Source organism: Salvelinus alpinus, chromosome 5 (genome assembly GCF_045679555.1).
Source record: "Salvelinus alpinus chromosome 5, SLU_Salpinus.1, whole genome shotgun sequence".
NCBI classification, from domain to species: Eukaryota; Metazoa; Chordata; class Actinopteri; order Salmoniformes; family Salmonidae; genus Salvelinus; species Salvelinus alpinus.
The window spans coordinates 13,319,159-13,344,704 of record NC_092090.1 but is presented as its reverse complement, the minus strand read 5'-3'; the positions used below and the strand labels follow the sequence as shown (position 1 = coordinate 13,344,704).

Here is a 25,546-nt window from a genome sequence, read left to right as displayed (position 1 = left end):
AAACATAATGATGATCATTACGGACAAACAGTTCTATTTTTGTTCCATCATACCAGAGGACATTTCTCCAAAAAGTACGATCTTTTTCCCCATGTGCAGTTGCAAACCGTAGTCTGGCTTTTTTATGGAGGTTTTGGAGCAGTGGCTTCTTCCTTGCTGAGCGGCCTTTCAGGTTATGTCGATATAGGACTCGTTTAACTGTGGATATAGATACTTTTGTACCTGTTTCCTCCAGCATCTTCACAAGGTCCTTTGCTGTTGTTCTGGGATTGATTCGCACTAAAGTACGTTCATCTCTAGGAGACAGAACGCATCTCCTTCATGAGCGGTATGACGGCTGCATGGTCCCATGGTGTTTATACTTGCGTACTATTGTTTGTACAGATGAACATGGTACCTTCAGGCATTTGGAAATTGCTCCCAAGGATGAACCAGACTTGTGGAGGTCTACAATTTTTTTCCTGAGGTCTTGGCTGATTTCTTTTGATTTTCTCATGATCTCAAGCAAAGAGGCACTGAGTTTGAAGGTATGCCTTGAAATACATCCACAGGTACACCTCCAATTGACTCAAATTATGTCAATTAGCCTATCAGTAGCTTCTAAAGCCATGACATCATTTTCTGGAATTTTCCAAGCTGTTTAAAGGAACAGTCAACTTAGTGTATGTAAACGTCTGACCCACTGGAATTGTGATACAGTGAATTATAAGTGAAATAATCTGTCTATAAACAATTGTTGGAAAAAATTACTTGTGTCATGCACAAAGTAAATGTCCGAACCGACTTGCCAAAACTATAGTTTGTTTACAAGAAATTTGTGGAGTGGTTGAAAAACTAGTGACTCCAACCTAAGTGTATGTAAACTTCCAACTTCAGCCGATAGATATCTATTATAGAAGGGGGGGGGGCAGTTGCCCATCCCTGGGCTGACTATATAACATGTATTAAATATGCTCATGTTGCTCTGTCTCATTCTGATGCACCGTGATTTAGGATCCCAGTAGCAGAGGGAGGCTGTCTAGGCCACAGAAGACCAGTTACTAGGTTACAATACTGACAGGGTTTCTCCCCATGGCCATCTGTTGTCAGTGAAACATGTAGACCACTCAGCCAGGGTACGTGTAGAGTGAACAGCCTGCACTCTTGAACTGAACAAAAATGATTCCATTATAACCATGTAAACATTCAAACCATTACCAATGGAATCAAAAATGTTCCTTCATAGAATTTCAGACAGTCAGAAAGACATCTTCACAGCGTATAAAATCAAACTACACAGCAGTCACACCACAGCTTGTGAATGTTTGGTTTAATACAACCCCTTATTGTCATGGGTCAGAGCTGTGTGATAAGGGTTTTAGCTCTAATAATAATAGTGGCAATGATATCACTAACTCAGACAGGAAGTGTAAAAGGAGAAGCTACACATGGCTTTCTGCTTGTTATTAGTAGGAGAACTTGTGGTGGGGGTTAGGAAACGTGCAGCTGATTCATCACGACTGAATTTCACATTTTTTTCTAACTTTACTGTTAATTCTCTGGTAACAATTCATCATCTTGGTAAAGAGACATTATCCTGCTGGCGGTCCAAAGCAAACGATGAGAACATTAGGTCATTTCATGTCATTTCAGCCAGCCATGACACCCACCATCTCAGATTGGTCTGAAATAGTTTCTGTAGTTAGAAACAGATATGATTGCCATTCCTGAAACATTTTGTTGACATTTTAAATCGCAGAGAAATTTAGCTAATTGATTGCAACCAAATTGGCCATTTGAATTTATAGGATTCAGATAATATTCAGCAAATATAATACCCAACATCCAATTTGGACCAAACTTCTTCCTACAAATGAGTAAGACATGAAGAATCCATTTCTTATTTCAAAAGATACCCAAGGACCCTATGACAATCCAACAACCAGTATACACTATCAGTTCTCTATATTTAACAAGTAGTATGGAGCTGCGGCTTGGAGTATTGTTTCGTCATCCTATGTAATATATTCTCTGTGAATCTGGTGATGTTTTTTTAGAGGTCGACCAATTAAAATCGGCATGGCCGATTAATTTGGGCCGATTTCAAGTTTTCATAACAATCGGTAATCGGCATTTTTGGACGCCGATTATGGCCGATTACATTGCAATCCACGAGGTGACTGCGTGGCAGGCTGACCACCTGTTACGCGAGTGCAGCATCAAAAGGACCTGGTGGCTGCAAGGAGCCACGGTAAGTTGCTAGCTAGCATTAAACGTATCTTATAAAAACAATCAATCTTAACATAATCACTAGTTAACTACACATGGTTGATGATATTTCTAGGTTAACTAGCTTGTCCTGCGTTGCATATAATCAATGCGGTGCCTGTTAATTTATCATCGAATCCCAGCCTACTTCAACTTCACCAAACGGGTGATGAATCGCTGCACCAATGTACCTAATCATAAACATCAATGCCTTTCTTAAAATCAATACACAAGTATATATTTTTTTAACCTGTGTCACTTCTCTTGCATTCTGTGCAAGCAGAGTCAGGGTATATGCAGCAGTTTGGCTCGTTGCGAACTGTGTGAAGACTATTTCTTCCTAACAAAGACCGTAATTAATTTGCCAGAATTGTACATAATTATGACATAACATTGAAGGTTGTACAATGTAACAGCAATATTTAGACTTAGGGATGCCACCCGTTAGATAAAATACGGAACGGTTCCGCATTTCACTGAATAAAACGTTTTGTTTTCGAAATGATAGTTTCCGGATTTGACCATATTAATGATTGGCTTGTATTTCTGTGTGTTTATTATATTATAATTAAGTCTATGATTTGATATTTGATAGAACAGCCTGACTGAGTGGTGGTAGGCAGCAGCAAGCTCGTAAGCATTCATTCAAACAGCGTTTTCCTGCGTTTGCTAACAGCTCTTAGCAATGCTTGAAGCACAGCGCTGTTTATGACTTCAAGCATATCAACTCCCAAGATTAGGCTGACAATACTATAGTGCCTATAAGAACATCCAATAGTCAAAGGTATATGAAATACAAATGGTATAGAGAGAAATAGTCCTATAATAACTACAACCTAAAACTTCTTAACTGGGAATATTGAAGAATCACCAGCTTCCATATGTTCTCATGTTCAGAGCAAGGAACTTAAACGTTAGCTGCTTTTTGTTTTTACATGGCACATATTGCAATTTTACTTTTTCTCCAACAATGTTTTTGCATTATTTAAATCAAATTGAACATGTTTCATTATTTATTTGAGACTAAATAGATTTTATTTATGCATTATATTAAGTTAAAATATGTGTTCATTGGTCATTATTACAAATATATATAAAATATGCCAATTAATCGGTTTCGGCTTTTTTTGGTCCTCCAATAATCGGTATCGGCGTTGAAAAATCATAATCGGTCGACTTCTAGTTTTTTCCCTGTTCGGGTTCAACCTGGTCCCCCATTAAGCTCTTTAGAAGCCTGTACGTCAGCAGGAGAGTCTCAGCGGAGCAACGAGGAGTCTGGCCGGCTAACCAGTGACCTCACCGTACCAACGCTCCATGCTGTAATGTGATTGGAGGAGCCTTCAGTGGTACTCAGCCAGACTGAGCGCGTGTGTGTTAGTCTCAGCCAACTACTGTTCCTCCGGAGGGAAAACATCAGGGCCTTTAATATTTCATAGCGGCTTTTCACTGTCATGGCATTTTGAGAAAGGGGAGGGGGGGGTGTTACAAGCAGAATCCCTCTGTGTGGTGGTGGTGGAGGACAGGTGTGTATGTGTGTGTGTGTGTGTGTGTGTGTGTGTGTGTGTGTGTGTGTGTGTGTTGGGATTCAACAATGTTGCCTTAAACCAAACTAAATAATTAAACCATGAAAACCTGTGTGTGTATCCAACAGCAGAAAATCTATAACATACAGTCCCTAATCAGAAATCGCATTGTCACACAGAGCATTCAGTTCTCTACCTCGACGAGCTCTCGGTCCTACTCAAACACATCCTCCGGTTCTTATTAAACAAAGAAGTTATTTCACACAGCGCATGGCACAGGGCAAGGTCCCCTTTTATGAGCCCCAATTGGCTGAAAAGGAGTCAGTGGGTTGCTGTTGCCACAGCCCGTAAACGAGCAGCCACAGACCATATACAAAAGTAATATCCTTTCAGTGACAGAAACTGGGTAAACAAGAACATGACCTTCCACCAGCCTAATTTCAGAAGCCTATCTAGAGTATCTAGGGGGAAAACTAGTGAGAAGTGGTGAGTCACTAGGCTTAGCTAAAGGAGCACGGATATTCATGTTGAGCCCCACAGCAGTCCCGATTCCATTCCTATACAGCTAGGCCTATGCAGCGTTACAGTATAGCCCGGTATACACCCGACACTTACATGCAACTTCAGCTATCAGAATACGAAGACAGCATTGAAAAGACGGGTCTAAGCCAACAAAAGTTGCATTGGCTAGAGTTATTCTAACCTGTTTGCAATCCCTTTAGCGTTGCTCGCTTGCCGGCTAGTTACAGAGGTCAGCTGGCTAGATAGCTACAGTAGTTGGCTACTGCCATGAAGTTGTTGTGTTATCAGATGTAGCCTGTTCCACCGTGTGCAGAATGCATTCAGGCATTTGATTAAAGCGTGACAAAGGAAATGTGTTTACAATGTGGACATGTAAATGTAGGTGTTGAACTGATGTGAAAAGGGAAAGGGTTATACGTTGATTTTGCTCTGGGGGAACTGGGTGGAGGGTTCTGTGGCTCTCCAACAGAGACTGACCCGGAGCCCCCTCACAACCCTGGAGGAGATGGGAGACCTGCACCCTAAATCCCCCTGCCTCACCCACGTCGCCTGCTGTTGTGTGTGTTGTCTATGTTTGTGTAGTATGGAGAAGGGCCCAGATTTGTGGGTTGGTACAGCTGCTGCTGCTGGTTGTGTGAGTGGGGGTTCTCAGATTTAAGGGGTTGGTGGGGTGTGTGTGAAGGATGTGTGTGTGCGTCTGCCTCAGATCAGAGACTCCGACTGGCCCAGGCTGAGCTGCACTAATCTGAGGGGGCAAAACAAACACTTTGAAGCACGAACAGTCACACACTGGCTACGGTTCTGTGCTCCAAGCGCCACTGAACACACACACACACACACCCCTCTGTGGACCAAGGCCAAAACTTTCTTCAACTCACTCAGCACACTGCTACAGTGAGTCAAAAGGAAGTTTGACTGGAAGAAAAACATCCACCAGGCTACATCATTGTACTTATTTAAGATATTTAAATGAATGACAGTTTATTCACTAATAATCCTAATCCCGGTTGGTCTAGCCTATAAGGCCATGCTTTGATATAGAATCTAGTTAGACTAAACATTCCATTTCTGCTGCCTCATAATGACTAACTACAGTCTAGCAACACAACAAAGACTACCATGCCTGTCTCTAATGTCCATTAACTACAGACACTGATCTACAATAACAGAATGGCCATGTCCTTATACAGAAATATGAGAAAGAGCAGGGAGCGAGAGAGAGAGAGAGAGAAGAGAGAGAGAGCAGAGAGAGAGAGAGAGAGAGAGCAGGGAGAGAGAGAGAGAGCAGGGAGCGAGAGAGAGAGAGAAGAGAGAGAGAGCAGGGAGCGAGAGAGAGAGAGAGAAGAGAGAGAGAGCAGGGAGAGAGCGAGAGAGAAGAGAGAGAGAAGAGAGAGGAGAGAGAGAGCAGGGAGAGAGAGAGAGCAGGGAGCGAGAGAGAGAGAGAGAGAGAAGAGAGAGAGCAGGGAGAGAGCGAGAGAGAAGAGAGAGAGAAGAGAGAGAGCAGGGAGAGAGCGAGAGGAGAGAGAGAGCAGGGAGAGAGCGAGAGAAGAGAGAGAGCAGGGAGAGAGCGAGAGAAGAGAGAGAGCAGGGAGAGAGAGGGAGAGAGAGCAGGGAGAGAGAGAGAGCGAAGAGAAGAGAGAGAGCAGGGAGAGAGCGAGAGAAGAGAGAGAGCAGGGAGAGAGCGAGAGAAGAGAGAGAGCAGGGAGAGAGGGAGAGAGAGAGAGAGTAGAGAGAGAGAGAGAGCGAGAGAGGAGAGAGCGAGAGAGGAGAGAGAGAGAGCAGGGAGAGAGAGAGAGCAGGGAGAGAGAGAGAGCAGGGAGAGAGAGAGAGCAGGGAGAGAGAGAGAGCAGGGAGAGAGAGAGAGCAGGGAGAGAGAGAGAGAGAGAGAGCAGGGAGCGAGAGAGAGAGAGAAGAGAGAGAGAGCAGGGAGCGAGAGAGAGAGCGAGAGAGAAGAGAGAGAAAGCAGGGAGAGAGCGAGAGAGAAGAGAGAGAGAGCAGGGAGAGAGCGAGAGAGAAGAGAGAGAAGAGAGAGGAGAGAGAGAGCAGGGAGAGAGAGAGAGCAGGGAGAGAGAGAGAGCAGGGAGAGAGAGAGAGAAGAGAGAGAGCAGGGAGAGAGCGAGAGAGAAGAGAGAGAGAAGAGAGAGAGCAGGGAGAGAGCGAGAGGAGAGAGAGCAGGGAGAGAGAGCGAGAGAGAGAGAGCAGGGAGAGAGAGAGAGCAGAGAGAGAGAGAGAGCGAGAGAGGAGAGAGAGAGAGCAGGGAGAGAGCAGGGAGAGCGAGAGAGCAGGGAGAGAGAGAGAGAGAGAGAGCAGGGAGCGAGAGAGAGAGAGAAGAGAGAGAGAGCAGGGAGCGAGAGAGAGAGCGAGAGAGAAGAGAGAGAGAGCAGGGAGAGAGCGAGAGAGAAGAGAGAGAGAGCAGGGAGAGAGAGAGAGCAGGGAGAGAGAGAGAGAGAGAGAGAAGAGAGAGAGCAGGGAGAGAGCGAGAGAGAAGAGAGAGAGAAGAGAGAGAGCAGGGAGAGAGCGAGAGGAGAGAGAGAGCAGGGAGAGAGCAGGGAGAAGAGAGGAGAGAGAGCAGGGAGAGAGCGAGAGAAGAGAGGAGAGAGAGAGAGAAGAGAGAGAGCAGGGAGAGAGCGAGAGAGCAGGGAGAGAGCGAGAGAAGAGAGAGCAGGGAGAGAGCGAGAGAAGAGAGAGAGCAGGGAGAGAGAGAGAGAGCAGGGAGAGAGAGAGAGAGCTCTCACCCTACTAGAATCCGAAGTCAAATGTCTACTGTTTGCTGATGATCTGGTGCTTCTGTCACCAACCAAGGAGGGCCTACAGCAGCACCTAGATCTTCTGCACAGATTCTGTCAGACCTGGGCCCTGACAGTAAATCTCAGTAAGACCAAAATAATGGTGTTCCAAAAAAGGTCCAGTCACCAGGACCACAAATTCCATCTAGACACCGTTGCCCTAGAGCACACAAAAAACTATACATACCTCGGCCTAAACATCAGCACCACAGGTAACTTCCACAAAGCTGTGAACGATCTGAGAGACAAGGCAAGAAGGGCCTTCTATGCCATCAAAAGGAACATAAATTTCAACATACCAATTAGGATCTGGCTAAAAATACTTGAATCAGTCATAGAGCCCATTGCCCTTTATGGTTGTGAGGTCTGGGGTCCGCTCACCAACCAAGATTTCACAAAATGGGACAAACACCAAATTGAGACTCTGCATGCAGAATTCTGCAAAAATATCCTCCGTGTACAACGTAGAACACCAAATAATGCATGCAGAGCAGAATTAGGCCGATACCCACTAATTATCAAAATCCAGAAAAGAGCCGTTAAATTCTACAACCACCTAAAAGGAAGCGATTCCCAAACCTTCCATAACAAAGCCATCACCTACAGAGAGATGAACCTGGAGAAGAGTCCCCTAAGCAAGCTGGTCCTAGGGCTCTGTTCACAAACACAAACACACCCCACAGAGCCCCAGGACAACAGCACAATTAGACCCAACCAAATCATGAGAAAACAAAAAGATAATTACTTGACACATTGGAAAGAATTAACAAAAAAACAGAGCAAACTAGAATGCTATTTGGCCCTAAACAGAGAGTACACAGTGGCAGAATACCTGACCACTGTGACTGACCCAAACTTAAGGAAAGCTTTGACTATGTACAGACTCAGTGAGCATAGCCTTGCTATTGAGAAAGGCCGCCGTAGGCAGACATGGCTCTCAAGAGAAGACAGGCTATGTGCACACTGCCCACAAAATGAGGTGGAAACTGAGCTGCACTTCCTAACCTCCTGCCCAATGTATGACCATATTAGAGAGACATATTTCCCTCAGATTACACAGATCCACAAAGAATTCGAAAACAAATCCAATTTTGATAAACTCCCATATCTACTGGGTGAAATTCCACAGTGTGCCATCACAGCAGCAAGATTTGTGACCTGTTGCCACAAGAAAAGGGCAACCAGTGAAGAACAAACACCACTGTAAATACAACCCATATTTATGTTTATTTATTTTAACTTGTGTGCTTTAACCATTTGTACATTGTTACAACACTGCATATATATAATATGACATTTGTAATGTCTTTATTGTTTTGAAACTTCTGTATGTGTAATGTTTACTGTTCATTTTTATTGTTTATTTGACTTTTGTATATTACCTACCTCACTTGCTTTGGCAATGTTAACACATGTTTCCCATGCCAATAAAGCCCCTTGAATTGAATTGAATTGAATTGAGAGCAGGGAGAGAGAGAGAGAGCAGGGAGAGAGAGAGAGAGCAGGGAGAGAGAGAGAGAGCAGGGAGAGAGAGAGAGAGCAGGGAGAGAGAGAGAGAGCAGGGAGAGAGAGAGAGAGCAGGGAGAGAGAGAGAGAGAGAGAGCAGGGAGAGAGAGAGAGAGCAGGGAGAGAGAGAGAGAGCAGGGAGAGAGAGAGAGAGCAGGGAGAGAGCGAGAGAGCAGGGAGAGAGAGAGAGCAGGGAGAGAGAGAGAGCAGGGAGAGAGAGAGAGAGCAGGGAGAGAGAGAGAGAAAGCAGGACAAAAGGGGGGTAAAGAATGACAGACTGTCTCAATAGATCAGGGCGGCTCAGAGTGTCTGCTGCCCCCCCCCCCCTCCTCTCCGTCTGTCCCCTGCCCCGACTACTTCTCCTCTCCACCCCCCAAGCATTGTGCCCCATCATAAAAGCCTGTGGCCAGCCAAAGTGTCCAATCTGACTGGATGCAGTCAGTGGTAGCCTGGTAAATGACACTGCATCAGCAAGCAAAACATGGGGGGGGGCCTAAATGATAACAAACACTTCCTGAACTCTACCTTTACAGCTTCCATGTCCGGAGGAAATCCTAAGGGTGTGTGCACCTGCCCTGCCAGTCATTCACCTGCTAGCTAGTTAGATATCTCCTCTCTTCCCCTCAGCTCAAAACAGCAAACGCATCCTGTTTCAGTGAGCACAGCTGGAGTAGAGACAATGTGTGCCTGCGTCTGGGGCGGTCTCAACACCAACATCAAACACACGGGGAAAAGGCTAATGTTCGTTCAGCCAAGATGCAACGCTAACTGAAAGTTAAAAAGGTTCAACCATTAGATAGGCAGGGAGGATCTAGCCTGGACCAAAATACGTTGTGCGTCATTTGATTTCAACTGATAAAAGGTATTGCAGACCACCCTGGATGTTGCTTTAGGGCCTTTGCTTAATGCTTAACCTAATATTGCCAAGGAAACACTAGCCTGAGCACTGCAACTAAAAACAAACAGACAGAGACACAAGCCTGAGCACTGCAACTAAAAACAAACAGACAGAGACACAAGCCTGAGCACTGCAACTAAAAACAAACAAAACAAACAGACAGAGACACTAGCCTGAGCACTGCAACTAAGACAGACAGGGAGACTAGCCTGAGCACTGCAACTAAAAACAAACAGACAGAGAGACTAGCCTGAGCACTGCAACTAAAACAGACAGAGACACAAGCCTGAGCACTGCAACTAAAACAGACAGGGAGACTAGCCTGAGCACTGCAACTAAAACAGACAGGGAGACTAGCCTGAGCACTGCAACTAAAAACAAACAAAACAAACAGACAGAGACACTAGCCTGAGCACTGCAACTAAGACAGACAGAGAGACTAGCCTGAGCACTGCAACTAAAACAGACAGGGAGACTAGCCTGAGCACTGCAACTAAAAACAAACAAAACAAACAGACAGAGACACTAGCCTGAGCACTGCAACTAAGACAGACAGACTAGCCTGAGCACTGCAACTAAAACAGACAGACACACAAGCCTGAGCACTGCAACTAAGACAGACAGACAGACACACAAGCCTGAGCACTGCAACTAAAACAGACAGACAGACACACAAGCCTGAGCACTGCAACTAAAACAGACAGACAGACACACAAGCCTGAGCACTGCAACTAAGACAGACAGACAAGCCTGAGCACTGCAACTAAAACAGACAGACAGACACACAAGCCTGAGCACTGCAACTAAAACAGACAGACAGACACACTAGCCTGAGCACTGCAACTAAAAACAAACAGACACACAAGCCTGAGCACTGCAACTAAAACAGACAGACACACAAGCCTGAGCACTGCAACTAAAACAGACAGACAGACACACAAGCCTGAGCACTGCAACTAAAACAGACAGAGACACTAGCCTGAGCACTGTAACTAAGACAGACAGAGAGACTAGCCTGAGCACTGCAACTAAAACAGACAGGGAGACTAGCCTGAGCACTGCAACTAAAAACAAACAGACAGAGAGACTAGCCTGAGCACTGCAACTAAAACAGACAGAGACACTAGCCTGAGCACTGTAACTAAGACAGACAGGGAGACTAGCCTGAGCACTGCAACTAAAACAGACAGGGAGACTAGCCTGAGCACTGCAACTAAAACAGACAGGGAGACTAGCCTGAGCACTGCAACTAAAAACAAACAGACAGAGAGACTAGCCTGAGCACTGCAACTAAAACAGACAGGGAGACTAGCCTGAGCACTGCAACTAAAAACAAACAGACAGGGAGACTAGCCTGAGCACTGCAACTAAAACAGACAGGGAGACTAGCCTGAGCACTGCAACTAAAAACAAACAGACAGGGAGACTAGCCTGAGCACTGCAACTAAAAACAAACAGACAGAGAGACTAGCCTGAGCACTGCAACTAAAACAGACAGACACACAAGCCTGAGCACTGCAACTAAAACAGACAGACAGACACACAAGCCTGAGCACTGCAACTAAAACAGACAGACAGAGACACTAGCCTGAGCACTGCAACTAAAAACAAACAGACACACAAGCCTGAGCACTGCAACTAAAACAGACAGACACACAAGCCTGAGCACTGCAACTAAAACAGACAGAGACACTAGCCTGAGCACTGCAACTAAAACAGACAGAGACACTAGCCTGAGCACTGCAACTAAGACAGACAGGGAGACTAGCCTGAGCACTGCAACTAAAAACAAACAGACAGAGAGACTAGCCTGAGCACTGCAACTAAAACAGACAGGGAGACTAGCCTGAGCACTGCAACTAAAAACAAACAGACAGAGAGACTAGCCTGAGCACTGCAACTAAAACAGACAGACAGACACACATTCTGGTTGACTCGCTCAACAAAGGTGTTTAATGTCAATCTGTCTGGGACAGACCCCTCAGAGCCATCAAAATGTCTCCTCCTCACACACACCCACACATTTCAAAGCAGGTACCTGAGTCACAGTCCAGACTGTATTGTTCTCTAGTGATGTGATACACACTGGTTCACTGAGTCTGGCTGGCATCTCTGTGCTGTAATCACCACTGGCTGATCAACTCATTGTTTGATTTGTCTGACAGAAAGTGGATACTGCTGTCTGAGACGTCTCTCTTTCTGGTCCTTCGGTGTGTGTCTCCGTGTGTGTGTGTGTGTGTCTCCGTCTGTGTGTGTGTGTGTGTGTCTCCGTCTGTGTGTGTGTGTGTGTGTCTCCGTCTGTGTGTGTGTGTGTGTGTGTGTGTGTGTGTGTGTGTGTGTGTGTGTCTCCGTCTGTGTGTGTGTGTGTGTGTGTGTAGTCTTGGCAGATGGGTACAGATGGACACAGTGTTGCCTGTCTGCTGTGCCTGGTAGCTCCAGCGTGTACCATCACCGTACCTCATTCATCCAGAACCAGGAGGGTTTTGTGTGACGACTCCCCAGTGTGTGTGGGCACCGGGTCATCTGCATGTTCGGCTTGTTGACTGCTTCTGTGTGTCCAAGCAGAGGGCATCATGGGTATTGTGCGCGTGTGTGTGTGTGCGCTGTGCCAAGTCTGGTCGTGGTATTAAGTGCGAGTGCCCCAATTGTGGTCTCCACGCTCCCTCCATGCGCTGAGTGTGTGTGTGTGTGTGTGTGTGTGTGTGTGTGTGTGTGTGTGAGGCGTGGTTAGTCAGCCCAGAGGAATGTGCTGCGGCTGGTTGCTGGGGCCTTGGGGAGGGTGTGGGCTGCTGTTTGGTTAGCAACCGCTGCTCAGTGTGGAGGCAGCAGGAGTTAGGTTATATTAGTGAGAGAAAGCTCTACTCTGCCTTGGCCTGACCACTATCTGTGGGGGAGAGGAACACTACCTCCTCACACAGACAACAAGCCTGCTTTGTGTCCTATTGGCCACGACTACAACCACAACCACCAGCACCACCATACTGAACAAACATATTAAACGCAACCATTCAACCATTTTACTGACTTAGCGTTCATATAAGGAAATCAGTCACTTTAAATACATTGATCTGGATGTCACATTTAAAAATAATAATCATATTTAACCTTTATTTAACTAGGCAACTCAGTTTAAGAACAAATTCTTATTTACAATGACGGCCTAGGAACTGCCTTGTTCAGGGGCAGAACGACAGATTTTTTTACCTTGTCAGCTCTGGGATTCGATCTAGCAACCTTTTGGTTACTGGCCCAGTGCTCTAACCACTAGGCTACCTACCGGCCACTTGACTGGGCAAGGGCACAGCCATAGGCCAACCCACTGTGGAGACAGGCCCAGATAATCAGAATGAGTTTATCACAACAAAAGGGCTTTATTACAGACAGAAATACTCCTGTTTCATCAGCTGTCCGGGTGGATGATTGATCTTGATAGGCCACATCTGTCAGGTGGATGGATTATCTTGGCAAATGCTCACTAACAGGGATGTAAACAAATGTGTACAACATTTGAGAGAAATAAGCTTTTTGTGCGTATGGAGAATTTCTGGGATATTTTATTTCAGCTCATGAAACCAACACTTTACATGATGCGCTTGTATTTTTCAGTACTTTCCATGTTGTGTTAATATATATTTTTCAGTACTTTCCATGTTGTCCACATTTGTGGCCTGCTGGAGGTCATTTTGCAGGGCTCTGGCAGTGCTCCTCCTTGCACAAAGGCAGAGGTAGCGGTCCTGCTGCTGGGTTGTTGCCCTCCTACAGCCTCCTCCACGTCTCCTGATGTACTGGCCTGTCTCCTGGTAGCGCCTCCATGCTCTGGACACTACGCTGACAGACACAGCAAACCTTCTTGCCACAGCTCGCATTGATGTGCCATCCTGGATGAGCTGCACTACCTGAGCCACTTATGTGGGTTGTAGACCCCGTCTCATGCTACCACTAGAGTGAAAGCACCGCCAGCATTCAAAAGTGACCAACACATCAGCCAGGAAGCATAGGAACTGAGAAGTGGTCTGTGGTCACCACCTGCAGAACCACTCCTTTATTGGGGGTGTCTTGCTAATTGCCTATAATTTCCACCTTTTGTCTATTCCATTTGCACAACAGCATGTGAAATTTATTGTCAATCAGTGTTGCTTCCTAAGTGGACAGTTTGATTTCACAGAAGTGTGATTGACTTGGAGTTACATTGTGTTGTTTAAGTGTTCCCCTTTTTTTCTTTTGCAGTATATATATATACACATATATTTTTTTATTTTATTTAAATCGGCCGATTAATCTGTATCGGCTTTTTTTGTCCTCCAATAATCGGTATCTGTATCGGCGTTGAAAAATCATAATCGGTCGACCTCTAGTCACAATACCAGAATTTTGACTTCGATACCGATACCAGGTTAAGTAACAATACTCAATACTCTTTACCAATACCACAGTAAATAAATAAGGCATATTAGCCAAAGTCCCAGAATGGCCCTTAATCCAGACACAAACTCAGGGACTGCCTTTCTCATGCTCTAACATGCTGCAGTGTGAGTCGGTGGCACCAGACTGCAGCCCTGCAGCCAGAGGGACGTGTGTGGACAAGACAGGCTGCTGCTCCCGGGTCCTGGCCCAGAACCAAGAGAGAGAGAATTCTGTCCCGCCTGTTACAGTTCTGCTCTCTCAGCTCTGCTCCACAGTTTGGGACGGGTCAAGAGGGAAGACCAGTTCAAATAGTCAACTCATAAAACTATTTGACAATTGCTCCTAATTTTCAAATAGGATTGTCAATTCCATTCTATTTTAATGTATTGGCGAGATGGAATTGACTCTGGATGTCTCTTTCTCCTAATCCTTAAAACTGTTGATTTTATATATTTATTATTTAACCTTTATTTAACTAGGCAAGTCAGTTAAGAACAAATTCTTATTTACAATGACGACCTAGCAGGGAACAAGTGGGTTAAACTGCCTTGTTCAGGGGCAGTACGACAGATTTTTACCTTGTCAGCTCGGGGATTCGATCTAGCAACCTTTCGGTTACTGGCCCAATGCTCTAACCACTAGGCTACCTGCTGGTTACTGGCCCAATGCTCTAACCACTAGGCTACCTGCTGGTTACTGGCCCAATGCTCTAACCACTAGGCTACCTGCTGGTTACTGGCCCAATGCTCTAACCACTAGGCTACCTGCTGGTTACTGGCCCAATGCTCTAACCACTAGGCTACCTGCTGGTTACTGGCCCAATGCTCTAACCACTAGGCTACCTGCTGGTTACTGGCCCAATGCTCTAACCACTAGGCTACCTGCTGGTTACTGGCCCAATGCTCTAACCACTAGGCTACCTGCTGGTTACAGGCCCAATGCTCTAACCACTAGGCTACCTGCTGGTTACAGGCCCAATGCTCTAACCACTAGGCTACCTGCTGGTTACAGGCCCAATGCTCTAACCACTAGGCTACCTGCTGGTTACAGGCCCAATGCTCTAACCACTAGGCTACCTGCTGGTTACTGGCCCAATGCTCTAACCACTAGGCTAGCTGCTGGTTACTGGCCCAATGCTCTAACCACTAGGCTACCTGCTGGTTACAGGCCCAATGCTCTAACCACTAGGCTACCTGCTGATTACAGGCCCAATGCTCTAACCACTAGGCTACCTGCTGGTTACTGGCCCAATGCTCTAACCACTAGGCTACCTGCTGGTTACAGGCCCAATGCTCTAACCACTAGGCTACCTGCTGGTTACAGGCCCAATGCTCTAAGCACTAGGCTACCTGCTGGTTACAGGCCCAATGCTCTAAGCACTAGGCTACCTGCTGGTTACTGGCCCAATGCTCTAACCACTAGGCTAGCTGCTGGTTACTGGCCCAATGCTCTAACCACTAGGCTACCTGCTGGTTACAGGCCCAATGCTCTAACCACTAGGCTACCTGCTGGTTACAGGCCCAATGCTCTAACCACTAGGCTAGCTGCTGGTTACTGGCCCAATGCTCTAACCACTAGGCTACCTGCTGGTTACTGGCCCAATGCTCTAACCACTAGGCTACCTGCTGGTTACTGGCCCAATGCTCTAACCACTAGGCTACCTGCTGGTTACTGGCCCAATGCTCTAACCACTAGGCTACCTGCTGGTTACAGGCCCAATGCTCTAACCACTAGGCTACCTGCTGGTTACAGGCCCAATGCTCTAACCACTAGGCTACCTGCTGGTTACAGGCCCAATGCTCTAACCACTAGGCTACCTGCTGGTTACAGGCCCAATGCTCTAACCACTAGGCTACCTGCTGGTTACTGGCCCAATGCTCTAACCACTAGGCTAGCTGCTGGTTACTGGCCCAATGCTCTAACCACTAGGCTACCTGCTGGTTACAGGCCCAATGCTCTAACCACTAGGCTACCTGCTGATTACAGGCCCAATGCTCTAACCACTAGGCTACCTGCTGGTTACTGGCCCAATGCTCTAACCACTAGGCTACCTGCTGGTTACAGGCCCAATGCTCTAACCACTAGGCTACCTGCTGGTTACAGGCCCAATGCTCTAAGCACTAGGCTACCTGCTGGTTACAGGCCCAATGCTCTAAGCACTAGGCTACCTGCTGGTTACTGGCCCAATGCTCTAACCACTAGGCTAGCTGCTGGTTACTGGCCCAATGCTCTAACCACTAGGCTACCTGCTGGTTACAGGCCCAATGCTCTAACCACTAGGCTACCTGCTGGTTACTGGCCCAATGCTCTAACCACTAGGCTACCTGCTGGTTACTGGCCCAATGCTCTAACCACTAGGCTACCTGCTGGTTACTGGCCCAATGCTCTAACCACTAGGCTACCTGCTGGTTACAGGCCCAATGCTCTAACCACTAGGCTACCTGCTGGTTACAGGCCCAATGCTCTAAGCACTAGGCTACCTGCTGGTTACAGGCCCAATGCTCTAACCACTAGGCTACCTGCTGGTTACTGGCCCAATGCTCTAACCACTAGGCTAGCTGCTGGTTACTGGCCCAATGCTCTAACCACTAGGCTACCTGCTGGTTACAGGCCCAATGCTCTAACCACTAGGCTAGCTGCTGGTTACTGGCCCAATGCTCTAACCACTAGGCTACCTGCTGGTTACAGGCCCAATGCTCTAACCACTAGGCTACCTGCTGGTTACTGGCCCAATGCTCTAAGCACTAGGCTACCTGCTGGTTACTGGCCCAATCCTCTAACCACTAGGCTACCTGCTGGTTACTGGCCCAATGCTCTAAGCACTAGGCTACCTGCTGGTTACAGGCCCAATGCTCTAAGCACTAGGCTACCTGCTGGTTACTGGCCCAATGCTCTAACCACTAGGCTAGCTGCTGGTTACTGGCCCAATGCTCTAACCACTAGGCTACCTGCTGGTTACAGGCCCAATGCTCTAACCACTAGGCTACCTGCTGGTTACTGGCCCAATGCTCTAACCACTAGGCTACCTGCTGGTTACTGGCCCAATGCTCTAACCACTAGGCTACCTGCTGGTTACTGGCCCAATGCTCTAACCACTAGGCTACCTGCTGGTTACAGGCCCAATGCTCTAACCACTAGGCTACCTGCTGGTTACAGGCCCAATGCTCTAACCACTAGGCTACCTGCTGGTTACTGGCCCAATGCTCTAACCACTAGGCTACCTGCTGGTTACTGGCCCAATGCTCTAACCACTAGGCTACCTGCTGGTTACAGGCCCAATGCTCTAACCACTAGGCTACCTGCTGGTTACAGGCCCAATGCTCTAAGCACTAGGCTACCTGCTGGTTACAGGCCCAATGCTCTAACCACTAGGCTACCTGCTGGTTACTGGCCCAATGCTCTAACCACTAGGCTACCTGCTGGTTACAGGCCCAATGCTCTAACCACTAGGCTACCTGCTGGTTACTGGCCCAATGCTCTAACCACTAGGCTACCTGCTGGTTACTGGCCCAATGCTCTAACCACTAGGCTACCTGCTGGTTACAGGCCCAATGCTCTAACCACTAGGCTACCTGCTGGTTACAGGCCCAATGCTCTAAGCACTAGGCTACCTGCTGGTTACAGGCCCAATGCTCTAACCACTAGGCTACCTGCTGGTTACTGGCCCAATGCTCTAACCACTAGGCTACCTGCTGGTTACTGGCCCAATGCTCTAACCACTAGGCTACCTGCTGGTTACTGGCCCAATGCTCTAACCACTAGGCTACCTGCTGGTTACTGGCCCAATGCTCTAACCACTAGGCTACCTGCTGGTTACTGGCCCAATGCTCTAACCACTAGGCTACCTGCTGGTTACTGGCCCAATGCTCTAACCACTAGGCTACCTGCTGGTTACTGGCCCAATGCTCTAACCACTAGGCTACCTGCTGGTTACAGGCCCAATGCTCTAACCACTAGGCTACCTGCTGGTTACAGGCCCAATGCTCTAACCACTAGGCTACCTGCTGGTTACAGGCCCAATGCTCTAACCACTAGGCTACCTGCTGGTTACAGGCCCAATGCTCTAACCACTAGGCTACCTGCTGGTTACTGGCCCAATGCTCTAACCACTAGGCTAGCTGCTGGTTACTGGCCCAATGCTCTAACCACTAGGCTACCTGCTGGTTACAGGCCCAATGCTCTAACCACTAGGCTACCTGCTGATTACAGGCCCAATGCTCTAACCACTAGGCTACCTGCTGGTTACTGGCCCAATGCTCTAACCACTAGGCTACCTGCTGGTTACAGGCCCAATGCTCTAACCACTAGGCTACCTGCTGGTTACAGGCCCAATGCTCTAAGCACTAGGCTACCTGCTGGTTACAGGCCCAATGCTCTAAGCACTAGGCTACCTGCTGGTTACTGGCCCAATGCTCTAACCACTAGGCTAGCTGCTGGTTACTGGCCCAATGCTCTAACCACTAGGCTACCTGCTGGTTACAGGCCCAATGCTCTAACCACTAGGCTACCTGCTGGTTACAGGCCCAATGCTCTAACCACTAGGCTAGCTGCTGGTTACTGGCCCAATGCTCTAACCACTAGGCTACCTGCTGGTTACTGGCCCAATGCTCTAACCACTAGGCTACCTGCTGGTTACTGGCCCAATGCTCTAACCACTAGGCTACCTGCTGGTTACTGGCCCAATGCTCTAACCACTAGGCTACCTGCTGGTTACAGGCCCAATGCTCTAACCACTAGGCTACCTGCTGGTTACAGGCCCAATGCTCTAACCACTAGGCTACCTGCTGGTTACAGGCCCAATGCTCTAACCACTAGGCTACCTGCTGGTTACAGGCCCAATGCTCTAACCACTAGGCTACCTGCTGGTTACTGGCCCAATGCTCTAACCACTAGGCTAGCTGCTGGTTACTGGCCCAATGCTCTAACCACTAGGCTACCTGCTGGTTACAGGCCCAATGCTCTAACCACTAGGCTACCTGCTGATTACAGGCCCAATGCTCTAACCACTAGGCTACCTGCTGGTTACTGGCCCAATGCTCTAACCACTAGGCTACCTGCTGGTTACAGGCCCAATGCTCTAACCACTAGGCTACCTGCTGGTTACAGGCCCAATGCTCTAAGCACTAGGCTACCTGCTGGTTACAGGCCCAATGCTCTAAGCACTAGGCTACCTGCTGGTTACTGGCCCAATGCTCTAACCACTAGGCTAGCTGCTGGTTACTGGCCCAATGCTCTAACCACTAGGCTACCTGCTGGTTACAGGCCCAATGCTCTAACCACTAGGCTACCTGCTGGTTACTGGCCCAATGCTCTAACCACTAGGCTACCTGCTGGTTACTGGCCCAATGCTCTAACCACTAGGCTACCTGCTGGTTACTGGCCCAATGCTCTAACCACTAGGCTACCTGCTGGTTACAGGCCCAATGCTCTAACCACTAGGCTACCTGCTGGTTACAGGCCCAATGCTCTAAGCACTAGGCTACCTGCTGGTTACAGGCCCAATGCTCTAACCACTAGGCTACCTGCTGGTTACTGGCCCAATGCTCTAACCACTAGGCTAGCTGCTGGTTACTGGCCCAATGCTCTAACCACTAGGCTACCTGCTGGTTACAGGCCCAATGCTCTAACCACTAGGCTAGCTGCTGGTTACTGGCCCAATGCTCTAACCACTAGGCTACCTGCTGGTTACAGGCCCAATGCTCTAACCACTAGGCTACCTGCTGGTTACTGGCCCAATGCTCTAAGCACTAGGCTACCTGCTGGTTACTGGCCCAATCCTCTAACCACTAGGCTACCTGCTGGTTACTGGCCCAATGCTCTAAGCACTAGGCTACCTGCTGGTTACAGGCCCAATGCTCTAAGCACTAGGCTACCTGCTGGTTACTGGCCCAATGCTCTAACCACTAGGCTAGCTGCTGGTTACTGGCCCAATGCTCTAACCACTAGGCTACCTGCTGGTTACAGGCCCAATGCTCTAACCACTAGGCTACCTGCTGGTTACTGGCCCAATGCTCTAACCACTAGGCTACCTGCTGGTTACTGGCCCAATGCTCTAACCACTAGGCTACCTGCTGGTTACTGGCCCAATGCTCTAACCACTAGGCTACCTGCTGGTTACAGGCCCAATGCTCTAACCACTAGGCTACCTGCTGGTTACAGGCCCAATGCTCTAACCACTAGGCTACCTGCTGGTTACTGGCCCAATGCTCTAACCACTAGGCTACCTGCTGGTTACTGGCCCAATGCTCTAACCACTAGGCTACCTGCTGGTTACAGGCCCAATGCTCTAACCACTAGGCTACCTGCTGGTTACAGGCCCAATGCTCTAACCACTAGGCTACCTGCTGGTTACAGGCCCAATGCTCTAACCACTAGGCTACCTGCTGGTTACTGGCCCAATGCTCTAACCACTAGGCTACCTGCTGGTTACAGGCCCAATGCTCTAACCACTAGGCTACCTGCTGGTTACTGGCCCAATGCTCTAACCACTAGGCTACCTGCTGGTTACTGGCCCAATGCTCTAACCACTAGGCTACCTGCCACCTCAAAATTGTTGATGCAAAAATCTAACATAATAAAAACATAGCCATCAAAATCAGGCAGTTTAAACTAGGGATGGCTGTTTGTTTTCAATGGGCTGCATCTCAATACACTGCATCCTCCATGTCGGCCTTCCACATCTGTGGTGGAAAGTGGCAGAGCTACAGTGCTGTTAGTCAGACCAGGGGATATCCTTAAACGTTTACAGCGAGCGTAAAGTTTGACCTAATAACTGATATGACCACTATGGTGAGCCTCTCACCAACACCATGGTGTTCTCCGTTTTGCTCTAAGACCCCCACAAGCTACGGACTCGTCTGAAGCCGGTACCGCCGATTGGTCAACTTCTGTCTGTAGCGTCCGGACTGTTTGAGATACAAACTAATATGACCCCACTATGGAAAGGGGAGACTGCCATGAAAACGATAGTGTTGTCCATTTTGCTTTAGGAAGGCCACACGTGTCACGGGACTCATCTAGCCTACAGTTCACTAAACCACATTTAAAAAGACAGGGAGAGAACATTAGTCTTCTCCCCACTCAAACAGAGCAGGCTCGGTCACTTAACAGCCGCCTCCACTGGCTCTGAGAAAGTCACTCTTAAATGACTTGACAGATGCGAGAATGTTTGTTTTAGGCGGAAGTGGGCCTCTAAGCAGGCCTCTCATACCGAAGTTCCTGCCAGTGCCATCAGCATTGCTCAGGCGAGAGAGTGTGAGTGTGAGAGCCATCACAAAGCCATAAGTACACACTGCAGAATGACTAAGACATGTATTTGGCCCAGAGCCCTAGCTTCTCAGAGCTACCCATTATTTAAAAAGCAAAGATGACTGTCAAAACCACAAAAGTGTAGAGCCAAAGAAGTATGCCGAGCAATAGGTTTGCACCACAAAATAAGACAAACTCTGGGTAGAAAACTGCCATTTGTTGCGCAACATTTTAGAAAAGAAAAATGTAAACAGGAAATAAGACTACTGGTTTCCAAACAAACAAATCATTATTTCTATGTTTTGTATTCAGACAATCAGGAGGGAAAAAAGAATCATGAGGCCTAAAAGTGCTCTATGACACGCCATGACCCACCAGGCCAGCTATAGGCTAGAATTCTCTCTGATTACACAGCTTCTTAGAGGATTGCTGCTGTTAAACCCATTTGAAACGTTATCTAACAACTCAGGGCCTCTAAATCCACACCGGGCACCGAGGCTTTAGTGTTAAACACAGCTCCTGTTTCAATATGAAATAATTGTGCTTCATTTAGATCAGGTCAGTTGCGCAACTTCCTCAGGTTTAGGGTCTAGATCTGGTAGGTCAGTTGCTCAACTTCCTCAGGTTTAGGATTTGGGGTCTAGATCTGGTAGGTCAGTTGCTCAACTTCCTCAGGTTTAGGATTTGGGGTCTAGATCTGGTAGGTCAGTTGCTCAACTTCCTCAGGTTTAGGATTTAGGGTCTAGATCTGGTAGGTCAGTTGCTCAACTTCCTCAGGTTTAGGATTTGGGGTCTAGATCAGTGAGTACCTTGATCTGATGTGTTACTGGGGAATCCCATTTATAGACTTTCCCCAATGGATCTTTCCACAGATTTCATCTCAGAAGGATCCTAAACATCATACATATATTTATTTTGGGCCAATCTGGAATTAACTGCCCTACTCTAAAAACAGAAAGCCTAAGTGGGTAATAACCATTGTTCATAGTAAATGATTCAAAGTAGGCCTATTTACTGGGAGTTCAATTCTCAATTGAATATAACAATATGACAACATTTTACAGACATTTTTAAATTCTCATTTGTCAACTAGGGTCTCCTCACAAACACCTGTCCTATAGGCTACACATGTTACCGTTCCATACAAGTCCACCACCATCAGCTCTATCAAGCCAGCTGTGACTCAGTGAAAGCCGGCGCACAGTACAGAGAGCGTGGTGAGTTACCGTAGCTTAGCTAGCTCATCAGCTGTGAGGATAGTGATGATGAGGCGCTGGGGAATTCATGTGTCAGCCAGGAGAGCTCCCCCATGACCACCTCGACAGGCCTGAGCAAGCAGCTGCTGTCAGCCCCACCACAGGGGAATAAATAGGAACAGACCTCCCGGGCAATGTGGGCCGTTATTCAGGGGCAGGAAGTCCCCCTACGCACTGCTCTAGGATCAGCTTTCCCCATTCCAGTCCCAGCATTGACTATATGACACTGGTCTGTGACAAGGGCTTTTGCACTACAGCCAGGGTATTAGGGAGATATTAGCATATTATACTTCCGGGCCGGATATCTTCAGCGCTACAAGCCTGGCTAAGAGGATATTCAATTGACTGAAGAATGCACAACACTTGTGATGGTCAAACAAGAATGTGGGAGTGTCTGATTAGCTAAATATATCCAACTTCGGCCCACACCACCGCAGCTTGCTAACCCACAGTCCATGTCAGACAATAGTGGAGATGGGATTTTGAAGGCCGATTCATTGATAAAGATGTGAGATGTTATTTTGTTGTAGACATAAGAAGAAAAACGTGTGTATTAACTGCTGAAATTCAAGGGACAACATCACTGACATTGACGAAAGTTTCAGCCAATCACAGGTCTGCCATGTTGTGAGGTTCTGAAATAACAGCGACAGCAGTAGGGTCACAGAAGTGACCCAAACTTAAGCATTAGATACTAGTGTGGCTGTAAATAAACCAAACAGGACATGAAAGATCTCTGAACAATAAACATGGATGAGTTTACAAACAACACATTGACTGAGCTGACAAGGAGGTGTAAGTAGATGCTAGCTTCTCAGCATTACAGTGACATGACAAGTTTACAAGGATGCAGCTGAAGAACTAGGCTAGGCCTAATTGATGGTTTCAAGGAGAGTACGTTTGGGTACTGTATAAGGGTTGAAATCTGTCAAGACAGCAGTGGATGCATTGCACTGCATGGCGAAAACGATGATTCAGTCTCGCCTACGCACCACCCTAGTAGAAAGCGCCCCAGATTAAGGCCAAATTATATAACTTCGTCACCCATTTGTGTTTAGAATTTTACAGCTGTCTATTGCACTATGCAGATTCGCCTCGTTTTCCGTATCATAAATATATCTACCGAGCGTAGTGTGTAGTTTGTTAGCTAGGACAGTGAACTATAATTCGTTGTGCAACAAAAGTGGCATGCAATGATGATTGTTGAAAACAAACATGGACAACCCTCAAAACATTCAACGCTAGCTAGCTAAATTTGCTACCTAGCTATGTTTACTGTATTATGATTGCTGATGCAGACAAGAGGCAGCTCACTGTATAACTTGTTCAGTTAGCTAGCTAGCTAACGTTAGCTAGCTGGCTAGTTACCTACCCATGGTTTGTGCAGGATGCCCAAAAGCCAAACTATTCTTGAATGAGAAATATTCAATGGCTACAATATCAAATTGTTTGCGAGGAAGGGAAAGCTACAACTGGAAAGTCCAACCTAACTACCTAGCCAGTTTTGTGTTTGAAAACTGTCACATTCAATCGATTCTATTTCTTGCGCAAACATTGCAACGTATGTTTATAGTCGCCTACCTTGGTATAGTAATACATTTCGTGTTGATATTCTGTGTCGTGATGGCTTTTTCCAATTCATCCAGTTGCCCTGTTTTCTTCAACTTCTTCACTAGGCTTTTCACAGCTTTTTCACACCATTTCTCCTCTTGTCCGTTCTGTTCGCCTTTTTTCCAACCCAAAAGCCTTTTCACAATTGGGGGAGTAAAAGGCAGAATTGACATCTTGAGGTCAGTAAAGTCCTTCCAGTACTGTGGTCCTTGGTTTCGCAAGATACAGATGTAAAACTATCCAAAGGACAAAATTAAGTGGGCGATTGAACAACGACTTTGTTAAATGCACACATATGCTGCATAAACAAAGTTCATTTGTAGCTACCAATTTTAGCGCACAGACTAGCTCTTGCTCAGTGATTACCGCACACTGCACCACTACACTGTTGCACACTATTAAAATCAGTAACACTCCGCGGCGAAACGTAGTTCGATCTAGTCGATTCTAAATGCATTCTTCATCCTCGCCTAAATTAAAGCCGTAGGTGAAAACCAAAGAACATTCGTCATTTTGGACTAAGGATTTTGAATAAAAAAATATGTAATATGGCTTCCTACGCGTTGGTATACGTGTGATTATCAAGGAAGTTTGGCCAAGTTCATAGTCATCATCCGCCGTCTGAAGTCTACTAAAAAATCTGCTTCAGATGCAAACGCAGGACGACTACCCTCCGTAGACTCCCCATTCAGACTGCAAAGTAGATCTGTGAAAGCCCGTAGGCTGCAGCTGACCAAAATGTGCTGCATCTGCATTGCATGGGCCCTGCCTTTCGCCCGGCCCCACCGTCCCGTCCCTGGTCCCGGCCCATGCCAATTGCCAATAGTTGTGATAAAAACTCCACATAACGCTCAAGTCTGATACATTATGTAACATTCCACCATGCATGCAGCACTATCACTTAATAAAACAGAGGCCTATAGAAGATCACAAGGTTCCTTTCATCACTGAGAACTGACATTGTACACAACAACCTTATGCATATTGCATAAAGTGTATAATCTCTGCTCAATATTAGAAAAAAATAACATAAACAATATTTCAGTCCAGAACTCAGGAGAGGCTTTGCTCTTGTCTAAGCATTTGGGAAACTATTTGAAGGGGTCCACTCCCAATGTGTTCCAGATGATTGGACATAATCCACACAACACACCACTGAAGAACCTGTCCGACTTTCCTCTCCGTAGAACACAATACTAAAACTGTGATTGCTACAAGACTGTGGCAATCAAATCAAATTGTATTTGTCACACATGCCGAAAACAAAAGGTGTAGACTTTTACAGTGAGATGCTTACTTACAAACCCTTTCCAAATAATGCAAAGTTAAACAGTAAGAAAAATGTGCCAAAAAGGAAATAGTAACACAATAAAACAACAGTAATGACACTATATACAAGGAGTACCAGTACCCAGTCAATGTGGAGGGGTACGGGGTAGTGGAGGTAATAACGAGGCTATATACAAGGAGTACCAGTACCCAGTCAATGTGGAGGGGTACGAGGTAGTTGAGGTAATAACGAGGCTATATAAAAGGAGTACCAGT

General features: G+C 46.9%; 1 protein-coding gene across 1 annotated transcript in view; it reads right to left on the bottom strand.

The window, feature by feature from the left end:
- The window catches only part of smad3a (SMAD family member 3a), a 50,628-nt gene extending 25,922 nt beyond the window's left edge, over positions 1–24,706 (bottom strand). Inside the window, exon 1 of the mRNA XM_071400663.1 lies at positions 23,972–24,706. Within this exon, the coding sequence (XP_071256764.1) occupies positions 23,972–24,174 (203 nt within the window). The 5' untranslated portion in view covers positions 24,175–24,706. The remainder of the gene's footprint in view (positions 1–23,971) is intronic.
- Positions 24,707–25,546: the final 840 nt, after the last annotated feature.